Source organism: Amphichorda felina, assembly GCF_050947745.1.
Source record: "Amphichorda felina strain 45539 chromosome Unknown scaffold_1, whole genome shotgun sequence".
NCBI lineage: Eukaryota > Fungi > Ascomycota > Sordariomycetes > Hypocreales > Bionectriaceae > Amphichorda > Amphichorda felina.
Window position 1 is genome coordinate 401,060 of NW_028145049.1, and position 12,720 is coordinate 413,779.

The 12,720-nt window shown below is 50.5% G+C and overlaps 4 protein-coding genes and 1 non-coding gene across 5 annotated transcripts; 2 read left to right on the forward strand and 3 right to left on the reverse strand.

Annotated features, from left to right (window-relative positions):
• Positions 1 to 188: 188 nt before the first annotated feature.
• Positions 189 to 955, forward strand: ACO1O0_000131 (uncharacterized protein; the record flags this gene model as incomplete). The annotated part of the gene is made up of 2 exons (XM_083189633.1): positions 189 to 345; positions 399 to 955. The coding sequence occupies 2 exons, from the start codon at positions 189 to 191 to the stop codon at positions 953 to 955; spliced, it is 714 nt and encodes a 237-aa protein (XP_083053492.1).
• A 132-nt stretch (positions 956 to 1,087) lies between these two features.
• Positions 1,088 to 2,630, reverse strand: ACO1O0_000132 (fungal specific transcription factor domain-containing protein; the record flags this gene model as incomplete). The annotated part of the gene is made up of 4 exons (XM_083189634.1): positions 1,088 to 1,343; positions 1,408 to 2,171; positions 2,232 to 2,246; positions 2,361 to 2,630. 4 exons carry the CDS (start codon positions 2,628 to 2,630, stop codon positions 1,088 to 1,090), a joined length of 1,305 nt encoding a protein of 434 aa, XP_083053493.1.
• Positions 2,631 to 4,122: 1,492 nt separating this feature from the next.
• Positions 4,123 to 4,194, reverse strand: ACO1O0_000133. The gene has a single exon. It is a non-coding gene; the product is annotated as a tRNA-Arg (tRNA).
• Positions 4,195 to 4,569: 375 nt separating this feature from the next.
• ACO1O0_000134 (uncharacterized protein) lies at positions 4,570 to 5,892 on the reverse strand (the record flags this gene model as incomplete). The annotated part of the gene is made up of 1 exon (XM_083189635.1): positions 4,570 to 5,892. The coding sequence occupies one exon, from the start codon at positions 5,890 to 5,892 to the stop codon at positions 4,570 to 4,572; it is 1,323 nt and encodes a 440-aa protein (XP_083053494.1).
• Positions 5,893 to 11,022: 5,130 nt separating this feature from the next.
• On the forward strand, positions 11,023 to 12,628 carry ACO1O0_000135 (uncharacterized protein; the record flags this gene model as incomplete). Its single annotated transcript, XM_083189636.1, has 4 exons — positions 11,023 to 11,616; positions 11,678 to 11,730; positions 11,797 to 11,859; positions 11,914 to 12,628. The coding sequence occupies 4 exons, from the start codon at positions 11,023 to 11,025 to the stop codon at positions 12,626 to 12,628; spliced, it is 1,425 nt and encodes a 474-aa protein (XP_083053495.1).
• Between the last annotated feature and the right edge of the window lie 92 nt (positions 12,629 to 12,720).

The following is a 12,720-nucleotide window of genomic DNA, read 5'->3' on the forward strand; positions in this document are numbered from 1 at the left end:
GACTTGACGCTCAAATTTTGTATCAAGGGTGAAAAACACAGTCTGAGACCTAGATTCCATCTTTTTGTCGTCTATTAGCTCCAAGCCCAACCCCTCAGAACCGACCGACTCCCAAGTCTTAAGAGCGGGCATCTTGCTGCATTCCTCGAAAGCAACACCCAACACTTCCCACCCCTTCTCGTCTCACCATGAGCATCTCACTGAGAGAATTCATCCGTTGGCTCCCAGAAGACGCCAGCGAGCCCACGTCAACCATCGTTGTCACCTCCCCGGGCCGTCGCTTCGTGGACATCCGCGCCCTTCTCCCCGAGGGAGCAACGCCATCAACCTGGCCCACCAAAGAGGGTAACCAAACTCCACGGAGGGTCTAAGCAGAGAGAATTCTGACACCCAACTAGAGAGAATCACCCTGGACCAGCTAGACTGGGCCATCGCGGGTACCTCGAAGTCATGGCCTATCGGTGACGACGGGACCGACCTCACACGCGGGCAGTGGCGCCACTGGATTGACTCCCGGTCAAAAGATACCGACGGCGTCTTCGACGAGGGTGACAACTACCCTCAGCCTGACGGGAAGACTCTCGAGAAGGGATCCATGGTCAACCCCGCGACCGGCAAGGACACGGCGTACGAGGAGCTGTGGCGCAGTGGGGAGCCTGTGCTGGTGAACTCTATAGGTGTTAGGTCCGTGGTCCTGAAGTTGGAGAAGGGGGACCAGATCAAGGGCTCGGTGGTGCTTGTGGGACAGTACTGTCAGGGCTTTATGAGGAAGGGAGATGGCATTACGGCCGAGAGGTGGGAATGGACGGGCAGGGACGGTTGGAGGAGGACCATCGTTTTGGGAGAGGATGAACTACCTTGCTCTAAGCTCTTGGAAGACACAGCGGTTACTCTTGGACAGGTCATCACCATCGGCGATGTTAAGTGGGAAGTTATCGAGGTATCTGAGTCATAATGCTTGTACTCTAATATTATTACATTTTAACAACAACCCACCATGGAGATGATAACGGTCATGACCGCCAAACGCCCTATTTGCATACATGCAGAAGCCGAAGCTCCAAGCTCCAGAACTCCATCGCCCTGACTATACACCCGTCTGTTCACCCCGCCGCTTATCAATAGCACACCTAGCCAGCCTACTCAGCTCCACCAGGAACACGTCCATCCTCTGAAGGTACGCTGTCTCCCTGGCCGTCACCCTACGCATCGGCATGCTCCTGATGATATCCACTGCCGAGATGATGAGCTCCACGTCGTGCACGGCGTACTCGTGGTGAGGGTTGCGGAGGATGTTGAAGAAGAGACTCATAAGCGCGGATACGGGGTAGAAGATGAAGAGCCTGTTATACGGTCAGCAAACCTGGTTTAAAGAACATAATAGTAGCGATCGCGGGTTGGACTCACCAGAACGCCTCGCCCGCGAGTCTATGCGCTGCTGCGCTAAGGTATATAATGGTCGACCTGCTTGCCGTGACTGACAGCTCCAGGCTCGACTGCACCCCGAAGCTTTTATCACTATCAGGCCCATTCCAGTCGACGACACAGCGACCACTGGCGCAGTGGATGATATTCAGGAGGTAGTGATAGTCCAGGTGCAGCTCAATGTGCAGCATGTTGCTCGACTTGTTCAGGTCCCCCACGAGCTTGACGTCCCGGCGGACCGACAGCGCCGGCGCGAAATCCTCGGGGATGGACGCGCGCCACCGCTCGAGCTCCTCGTCCAGCTCGCGGATCGTCCGCAGGAGCTCGGCATCCGACTTCCTCAGCGACGCGGCCGAGTAGAGCGCCTTGACGGCCTTGGATTTGAGCAGCGCAAGACGCAGGTCCCCCGGCAGGAACGGAGTCGGGGAATCCTCCGGTGTATAGTGGTCACGGCGTGCGCCAAAGACGCCCTCGGGGTATCCCTCGGGTAGGGTCAGGTCGCAGAAGTCGTCGCTGATGATGGGCGGCTGGCCTGACCGCAAGGCAATGTCTTTGTCGAAGCCGTAGCAGAGCCAGAAGATCATACGGACGTGGCTATCGTGGCGTTCCTGTGGGGACAGCTCGCGCTCGCCTCCTGGTGAGGGTGGCACGATGGTATGCCCGCCGAGGGCGAAGACGGTGCGGCAAGCGACGGCGTGGTACATGGAGGCAGCGTCGATGTTGCCACAATGTCCTTCGTAGAACATCTGCCTCGGGGTGTCAGTGAGAACAAGTACGGTATCCCCATAAATCACACCTTCACTTACCAGCATGAAGACGGTCTGTAGTGTTGTGAGGCCCCCGTCTTCGAGAACATCCGCCAGCAAAAGCTGCCCTTGTCTGGCACAGCCATCGGTGTCGACGTGTGAGGATCCTGCCAGTGAATGGGAACTCACAATGGCCACAAATGCAAATACGCAAGCCCTCGCGCCAATGTACTCAAGGTCTGACGGGTCATCTGGTGTCGAGTAGGCTAGCCGCAGGGTGTCCTGGAAGAGTACCCGATCTACCAACGGGAAACAAAGGCTAAATCCCGATCGTAGGAAGGCGTAGAATAACCTTTCCGTTGTTGATCGCTCGGGCAGGTCTACCACGCCATTCGGGTATGTCTTTTCAGATGACGTGGACGGTGTTGAGCAAGCCGTGGGAAGGTGGTGGCCTTCCATGAGACTCCGAAATCGTGGCCACTGGCCTGTCCTTGAGTGAATCCATTCCTCACACTGCGTTGTGAAATGGGGGATCCCGGTAGGAGAGCAGAGCGCGCCAAAGTTCTGGCCGGAGTAGTAGATTTGCCCCAGCGGTGGAGTATTGTGCGCTCTGGAGACGGCAGGGAATGGTGACACAGTTTGGGCGCGTGTGCATGGTTTGCTGGTTGTATGCCCTTGTCTCGACTGCTCGTGGCTGGATAAGGGCGTTGGAGGCGCACCAGAGTCCGATAACTCCCAGTTGCCATCCCTGGCTCCTCTGCTGCGGGATACACTCTCACCGACAGGTTTAGGACGCTTAGAGGCGTTCTCTCTATTGCATTTCGTATTAGAATGAGACCCAAGAAGAGGACTAAATAAGTGACGATGGAGAAGAGCATTGCTTACTTAGTCACACGCTTCTTTCTGCCCCGAACACGGTTATACGTGCAGGGGAGGTCATGATGGAGGCACCAGTTACACAGGTCCTCTCTTTCTGATGTATCGCATTGGATCTATTTGAATTGAACAAGTTTTAGTATGAGATGCAGGAGGTTTGCGGGATAGAAATGGATAATTAGGCCTAGGGGGGTGGGATATCCCTTCATGCAAGACTTCTGTATATATGAACGTAATATGAACATAACTCTACGCACCTTTCGCCTGTAGCAAGAATCACAGGCTTGTCTTCGAGTGCCCGCCATCGGGGGGACGGAGTGGTGATATATGGGAGTGGTCTCTGCTATATCCTGGTCTAAGAACCGACTTCTGGTCAAGCTCAGCCCAAGACATATAAGCTTTCCATGACTTAGGGATGGAACCAAGCACTCGAATTGCCTGTCGATACTCGACCTGTTGGAAGCCTTGGACGTATTACTGTGGAATCGTAAATGCAGCAAAGACTGCAGCCGTTTTGTTTTTTCGGCGCCGAGCAAATGTGTCTGCGGATAGCCAGTGGAGGCGCCAAAAAAAGGCGGGCCGAAGGACGAAATATCCTACACTCTCAATGGATTTACTGCATTCAGTGCCACTGCCAAACGCCGTAGCTGGTTGATGAGAGGAAGAAGAGAGCAGCTGATGGGTCCGGATGGCGGCGATGAGAGCAAGATCCGCTGACTAAGCGGAAGCTTCGGGCTCCGAGTTAAGATCGAGGACATGCGAATGCTGACTTTTCCCAGGACTTGGAAGTTAAGATGCCATAAGATCTAGTATTTAGTTGTCGTTCGTATCACTTTCCCAGCCGCGGATACCTTAGTTTCATATCGTACTTTCCTCGCTACGGAATCTAGGATTAGTGCTTGCATGCCTAATAGTATAGGGTGTTTTACCATTTATTATAGCCAACCCCATGGACTGTGGCTTGAGTCAAGTTTATTCCGCAATTGATATCATCCAGCGATAATAATGGCTCAAAGTCTCATTCTCCCCCACCGAGCAAAAAGAAAAGATGACGAAGGCAAAAAAGAAATTCAATCGATCTAGCCAGGACTCGAACCTGGAACCTTTGCCACCGGAAAGCAACGCGCTGCCATTGCGCCACTAGACCTATTCTTAGTTGAATTGTTTCAGCCGAGCGGGTCGGCGATAAAGAATAGGTGGAGGACAAAGGGTATATATTTCGATACGAACACATCTAGGTAGAGAGGCGACCAAAATTTGAAGAGCTAGAGTTCAAGCCATAAATGATGGTGCTCTGGTATAATCGCGATTTTGTTTAATGAATTATCCTCAGTATGCTAGATTCGGCCGTTTCGATCGATGCACCCACCAGCTTGGCAAGAAAAAAAATTACAGATATCCAAACTCTACCATCGTTAGTCATGCTCGTAGATACCTATATATCTCTCCATATACGCTTTGAGTTGGGGCAAGAGCTTACCTCTCCATGACTCTATAGTCAGGGGGCATCCCCCTGCTATGTCTACGTAGACGACTCACCCGGCTCCTTAATCTCACCAGCTTTCTCCTCTTTCTTGGCCTTCTTCTCTTCGAACGCGGGATGCTGCTGGTCCAAGGCCACTTTCGCTACCTCCTTTTCATTCCTCACGATAAAATCGACAACATTCTCAGTGACAAAGTACCCTTCCTTGTCTTTGAGGTCTGATGGCCGGATAATGCCGTACCGATTGTCATCCTCGAGGATGATTTTCTTGAAGGCCTTCACCAGTGCGCCACGGTATTTAATGGCCCGGGCGTCAGAGTTGTCCTCTGGTGGTGGGATGGCCTCCTTGATGACACCGTTCCAGATGTAGTCCCTCTGCTGTTCGAGGAGAAATTCTCGTCGTCGCTGCATGAACTCTTCTTCCACGCCAAAGGTCTCAAAAGCCTCCTGCGTTATCTGCTCTCGTGTCGTCTTCTGCTCCAGGTAGCGACCTGTTTGGCGGCATTCTGGGTAGAACTCGTGGATCCATTTGCGGAATCCAGGTCGCAGGTTCATTCGGCGGCGGTCGTTGGCCTTGAGCTTCTTGCGGTCCTCTGAATATCTCGCTTCCGCAGCTTCTTGCCCTTCTTGTGTCTCAGTCGGTGGCACCCAGAACATGCGGCACTGTGCCACGTACTCAGCCATGGCGTGGAAGTCTTCAAAAGGGCCTTTCCAATACTCAGAAGATGACAGACCGACAAAGTGCAGGATTTGGTCGGGGTCACTCGAGAGCATAATCTTAGCTCGCCTCTTGTTATTCTTCTCGACTTCTGGTATACGGAGCCATAATGCGTCCTCGTCTACCGTAAGACCGTATGGTCGGATGGTGGAGCCGATCATGTTCCAAATGTCGCCATGGGCATGTTTGAAGAGGGTCCAGCGTAGGCGGTGCATGTCACGGCAGACCCTGACGTCGACTTGGATGTGTTTGCCCTGAGATGCTTCCTGTGTGTCTTTAATCGAGTCTAGAAGCGGAGGAGAGCAATCAGAGGTGAGAAGCTGAGGATTGCTAGTCGGCCACGGGATGGCGAGATTGAGCGCAGTTTCCTCGCTCCGCTCAACAATTGTCCTTGTTGCACCCAGGACAGCCTTTAGACTTTCGATCATGTCCTCCTTGCTTACTCTAGGAGATTTTGGACCAAACAGCAGGATGTCGACATCTCCAAAGTCGGTCTTGCCAGGACCATCGATAGGTGATTCCACGACCTCGAATAGGGTCTTCAAGATTTCAAAGCACCGGTGCTTTACCTCGAGGTAGACTCCCTTTGGCATTCGAGGCGTGTATAAGGGATCGGGCCCCGAGGAGAAAGCCAGGCCACCCATGGTCGCAAGGTTTTCGGCTGATCCTGCTTTAGGCCTTTTTGGTCGGTATTCCTTGGCAATCCTCCTTGCCGGACGAATATTGCGTTCTCGCAGCGAGTGACTTGTGGCTGCTAGCTGAGGCACAAGGTGTTGCGGGAGTACCGGAGGATTTGATTTTGGAAGATTATCAAGCTAGAGAGACCAAGACACGGTGATCCGATTTTTAAAGCACAGCGCTCGATGGTGGAAGTCGCGACACTGACGAGGCGGGGCTGAGGCCGATCGGGCTTGACTCAATGGTCCAACATTAGCAATGACTCAGACCGGGCTCCATGTAGCTATACGAATCTCGAAATGAAGAAGGCTATGCAAGTGGAGGTAAGAGTCTAGAATTAAATGATACAGAGCGAAAGAAAGCATGGAATGCTAAGACAGTGGATCGTGTAGAGGGCTGGATGTTTGGAGGATTTGAGAATGAAATGGAGGGCGCCAGGCCCACAAAATTGAGTATCTGCAAACTGCAACGCGGACTGCCAACTGGTACTCAGCCCGATTTTCCATTCCAGTCCATATAGGTCACAGATAAATATGAAGAATCTGAAACGCACTTGATCTCTTATTAGCCTGTCCGTGTTTATATGGCTTCCCGAGAAGTTCGACTCGGCGTTGGAGCAGATCACTCCGATCATTGGATGAGGACCAATATGTTGCATGCCCACTTTGTGGATAAATGGAACCGTCGTATATCTTATTCTTTGCTTTATTGCCGTGATGAGAGGTATCTTCAATTCGTACCCATACCCGTATATATTCTGGATATCATGAAGTTAACTTCGAGTCGTCGAAGGCCTAGTCGGAAGGTAACTAGAAGTCGACGGCTAACTACTACTAGAAGACCTCATCTCACTGTCGATAGAATCGTTTATTTTGGGGTTTGGAAATAACTGTCTTGATTTGACTTTGGAAATCTAGTAGATAACTCTGGTCAATGTCAGCTCACGGGCCTATTGTCTTGAGGATCGTAGGAGAAGAGTAGACAACCTCTTTTCTGCTCTCCTGAGCAGCCTTTGATTCCCTTCGCAAATTAATACATTCTGAATGCTCTGGATAGCTTCAGCCCCTGAATACGGCGGCGGTATCGAGTGCTTGCCAACAACGAAGTAAAAGAATCCACCAAAACATAGTAAGTAGGTAGCTTCCATGAACGACCGTTCTAAATTGAATGATTTGAAGGCGTGATGTTCTTGAATGTCAAGTAAATAGAACTTGAACCGGCAGAGACAATAGCTAACCGTAGGTCATGCTATCATGATTGGAGGTGGTAACGATAGGATGGGAGGAGTATGTTTGTGCAGAGGTTGTTTGGCAGCTGATGTAGTTTTGCTTCAACCACACCGCAGCCTTCCGCCAGTGCGCATCCCTCCACTGCTGGGATCGCAAAAGGGAGCTTCTTACAAACTTCTATGCCCAGTGTTTCGCAATTAGTCGAGTTCCCCTACAAGCACTTCAGCATCTACTAATACCCGCCGCTTTAGCCGTCCAGTTTTCAGCCTGCGTCTTTCCACGTTTGTTCTGCTTTGAGTCGTTCCGTGTAGTTTGTCCATGATATTTTGACGGTGCCTTTGGTTTCCTGCTTCTACTACAGAGATTTCAAACCACGCGAATCCAACAGCTTTGCCACGTCGTAATGCTTGAGGCGTTTCCAATACACAGACCAACGGACCAACAGCGGAACTTTTGGATCCATGCTAACAGATAAACTGTGCATACCTTGCTTTGGGAAAGAAAGTAAATACAGATGGTATGTTACTTCTCACATATTACCTTCCTAAAAGATGATTGCGGCGCGGGCGCAGTATAATCAGTATAGAATAAGAACCGGCAACACGGAAGTGAGGACAATTCCAGAATAAACACGAGGTTAGAAACCACATGCAGCGCTTACCTAACGGACAATTCAGGTGTAAACGGGCAGCAGACCTTATTTACGCACTGCCCGCACTTCGGGTGCCTTGCCTTCAATCTGACTACTTCTACACATGCTTCATCCCCTACCCCCCACCCCGGGATTGGAAAAACTTAACTTCCTCGAGATCTCCAAGCCGCGCCGTTATTCCTTGCATCAACTCGCTGGCAATATGACGGACAAACTACCAGCAAGTGCTCCTCGAACTCTCTTATTTGTTAGTATGCTAACCATTTAATTTACTAGCTTCAGGACCCGATTCCTCCCCAACCCTTCGCAGACCAACAACCTATGAGCGATAACATGTCTGTACGCGAGATATCAAGATCAATGAAGAAGGATCCAGACGGACATGGCATAACTGCATTGGGCTACGATGGTGTGCTTCGTACTTTTGACAACGAACGGAATGTTCTTGATGCAGTTGGTCTTAACCCAACTCAGATCAGAGAATATTATGATGGTCTGCCGATGCCCGAGAGATTGCTCACCGCCGATGGCCGTAGCATATCCCGTAGGGGTATGTTCTGCCCTGGTGCGGAGAATATTCCCAAGAAGTTTACGGAGGAGGATAGAGCTGAAATTCAGGCATATAACGAGGAGTTAGAAAGACGTGGAGTCACGAGCTGTGTTCTGGGCAACTTAGCAGACGACGGTAAACCAAATCCTAGATAGTTCCTTTTGCTTTTCATCGTTGTGGATCTTTCCTCCAGCAGTATCCTCTGTTCACCCCTCGAGGAAAAGAATCTAGCTAGGTAGAGAGATAGTTCTGTAGAAAGAGCATCAGCTAGGTGCCACGAGAGGCTCCTTCCTTCACTGTAGAGAGAGTCAGAGCTTCTCCACTGCCTAAGGTAGTTAATTCCACGAGTCCTCTATCTTGACTCTAAATAAGGCCTCTACCTGGTAGATGTTATCCTCTTGATGCCTGGGGTTTCTAAGAGTGAATGCCAGGGATGCCATGAAGTTTCTCCAGGCCTCTCCGACGAACCTTTAGCTTATATGCCTCAAATCTTTGATCTCTCCCCTTTCTCTACGAAGAACTCTACGCATTATTCGTCTCTCTCAGAAACTTTTACCTTCTCTATCTTCTTGACGAGCCTTTGGCTTTTCTGTCTCGAGTTTTATTCCTCTACGACGAGCCCTCTACTCTTTTGCCTCCTCTCTATCCCTACTCCTCTTCCTCAACGAGAAAAGCTCTGCCGCTGTGAGAAATTTTGCCTTCTTTTCCCCTCCACGGCGCTTTGAGCTTTTCTGCATCGACTCTTCTACCTCGACTCCTCTACCTCAACTTCCCCGCCTCGACTCTTTTTCTTCTAGTAATTTATTTCTTTGACGAACCCTCTACTCGTCTATCACTGTAACGAAGTTTTTTATCCCTCTAACGAACGGGACAGTTACTCTTCTGGTCTTTGAATGAGCCCTGTACTCTTCCTTTATTGGACGAGCCCTCATCTCCCCTACCTATCTGAAGGACTCTTTCCCTTCTGACTCTACGGTAAGCCCTCAATTCCTTTATCTCATAGTAAGCTGAGTGAGCCTAGCCTAGCGTAACGCAGAGAGTTTTATAATCTCTTCGAGTATCACAGTCTTATTTGTTTCGCGGCAGAGGATAGAAGTCTTCTGATACTCTAAGGCAATTGAAGGTAAGCGTTTTCTATGTTCCCTCTTCTTCCTATACTCTACATTATCTCTCCTTTGACCGAACTACTACTTACCTATTATATACTTACGTTGCTAATATAGTAGGTAGCCAGCATAGCTCCTATATCCCTAAAGAGATCTCCCGCCTCATCATCGCTTCGTTGTTATCTAGTCCACCCATCGGACTGCGATCCTCCAACTCCAACCATCCTCGATCGATAAAGTCCGAACATCATCAATACAACCATATACACCTCTTCTATCTCTCTCTATGAGATTTGAAGTTGAAGAGTATCTGGTACTACCGTATTGGATCTCTCTTCTTGCCCAGATCTACAAGGTTATAAAGTCCTATATTTCTAGGATATCCCAGTCACAAATCTCGAGGTACGTCTATACCATACTGTAATCATACATCTCGTGCTCTTAAGTATACTTTTAGGTTCCTCTGCGTAGAAACCGTGTTAACTAGTCCTCACTGTATGCTACGGCATATTTCTCAAGTCGTCGTCTTCGCAAACCTGCAGGATCTTATTTCATATTCCTTCTGAGGTATTTTTTTTATTTTACTAACTGGATTACTTGAAGGACTCCTTCGACCACACAAAACCCTTGAACGAAGCTGCGAATGATATACCCAGCGACGGTGAAAACATACCATAACCAGCACATCTAGTGATATCAATCAATGCGATTACAATAACGAACGGAAATATCTGAGCAATATCTACAGGGGTAGACAAACAGCTGTTTCAAAAGTCCAGCTGAGAAGGGGGAGCTTGGCGTCATTCGCCTTAGCCCAACCCGTGGTTCATCCCAATCTTCTGTCACTGCCTATCTTCCACCACATAGACTGCAATTACAGGGGTTCTGGTGTTCCCATTGGCTCTTAGGCGCCAATAAACGCCTTGAAATACGGCCTGAGTTCAAAGTGAACTCAGGTTTTCCTTGGCGTGAATGTCCGCCTGTTAGTTGTCAAGCCGTGTCGCGCTTAGCAACCGACCCTGGACAGCCCACTGCTCCCCCCCCCTACTATTGTTTATACAACCATCCCCTCACGCGTCTCATTCTCGTCTACTTACATCGTCTCCATCGACACATTTTGATCATCTGAATGCGGTTTTCTGCTATTGTCAAAATGTCTGACGATTCTTTCCTCTCGCCTACAACAGGGCAAGACTCCCCACAACCCACCGCCCCTCGAGGACTATTTATTCGTTCCTCGTCTCTCCCTGACCTTACAATTTCTCTCTTCTCTCACACGCTTCAAGTTCCTCAAGATCATCATCAAGAGCATCATCAAACCCTCTCACCAGTTCCAACACTGTGTAAGTCAGCTTTAACCATGATGACTTCGTTCGTCGAACACTCTGACTGATACTGTCTTGTACTACTAAACAGCATCGTCTATAACATCTTCCGACTCCGAGTCTTCTCAAGATCTCTATTCACTCACACCATCAAACCAGAAGTAAGTCATCAACTTCCTTTATCCTTTGCTACATCTTCTAATCAACAATAGTTTTCCCGGTCCTCTCAACAACATGCAGGCCATCGAGGAACTCCGTGCCATGGGTGTGCGAGCTCACCATCGCGCCCGTGGAATTCATGCACTCATTGCTGAGTTCCTTCGCAATGTCAGACAGGCAGGCGCCTTTGCTGTTGCTGCTGAGCAAGCTCAAGAAAGCACTGACACTCATCATGATGATTGTCCTCTCAATGTCGACAACTTGCAGCATTTCCCTCCACTTCTCAACGACCATGCCCAAGAGAATGAGCCGGCTGGTCCTGTCGATGCTGCTCCAGCTCCTCCTGCCTCTGGTCACGAAAACGAAATTCCTTACGAAGCTGGCCTTTATCCTCCTGTCCCTGTCCCGGGGAACGAGCTCGTCCGTCCCGATGGAACCGGTTCTGTTGCCCCTGATCCTGCCCCTAACGGTCCCATCCATGCTCCTGGTCTTCCACCTGATGGTCCTGTCCCAGCTCCAGGAAACATCCCCGCTCCTCGGCCCCCTCATCCTGCCAATCTTCCCGCTGGTCACTTCCCGGCTGGTTATCTCTACGATAGCCGGATGTTTGCTCCTAGTCCAGATCCCCCTCAGCAAGTCCCTGTTGCCCCCTGGTTTATTCCAGGAAATGTAAGTCTCTATACTCCAATCGTCAGTTTAACACTGTTCTTATGCTAATGTCTGTCTATAGGAACACTATCCTCATAGACACGGCGGTCGTAACTATGGAGTCCACGTTGAAGGGTAAGAATCCCCTTGTTGTCTAAAATTGACCGTGCGTTCGAATACTTACTGACATCTCTATTACAGTCCCCTGATCCCCATTCTAGTCCAAGACGTTATGTTCTACGTCCCCGCATTTGGCTTGTCAAGGTACGACTGGTGGAGAGAATATTTCTCTAATCCCATCCCGCCACATATCCGCAGCATTCGCGCCGACCCTCATATCTTTGGAGTCTTGCTGGAGATTGTCATCTCCCACAATGGTCTGACCGGCACCGAAGCCGGTATTAACATGGTCAACATCACCGGAGCTATGGCTATGGCGCTCTCCTTTTGCATGCAAGCCGAGTTTGCCAAGCTCACCATCACCTTCAAGCGCTACATCATCCAGCGTGTCATGTACCGCAACCCCCATCAGCCTGACATGGAGAACATCCTCGACCACCAGTACTTCGTCTACCGCTCCGAGGAGATCTACCGCACCTGGAACATGGTCAACGCTCATGAAGCCCTTGCTCGGATCCTCAGCCCCGCCGAACTTGGCGCCATGTACTGGATTGTCATCCCCTACGAGATCTGGCCTGCCCTCACTGCCAACTTTGATGATCGCTTCAACAACTTGATCGACATCATCGCCCTCCAGGGCAACAACGCTGAGAATCACTTCGCCGAGGTCTACCGCGATGCCTGGGATGAGGCCGGGTATGCTCTCCCGGACTGGATGAATGGCCAGCCTCCCGCCTACGCCCCTCGCCCCGAGGGCGAGGCTCCTCCTCCTCCTCATCCTCCTGCTGCTGCCGCCGCTGCTGCTGCTGCTCCTGTCCCGGCGCCTGTTAGGCGCCTTCGCGCGAGCTCCGCCCCTGGGGTGATTCCCACCCCCCCTCTTTCCGAGGGGAACACCCTCCTCAACGAGGAGTGATCTCGCCGCCGCGCCGCCGCCGAATGTTTGTGGTTGTGTTTGCTCCTATCAAAAACAAAATCTATAATTTGATGCAAGCTAGCTCTAATACA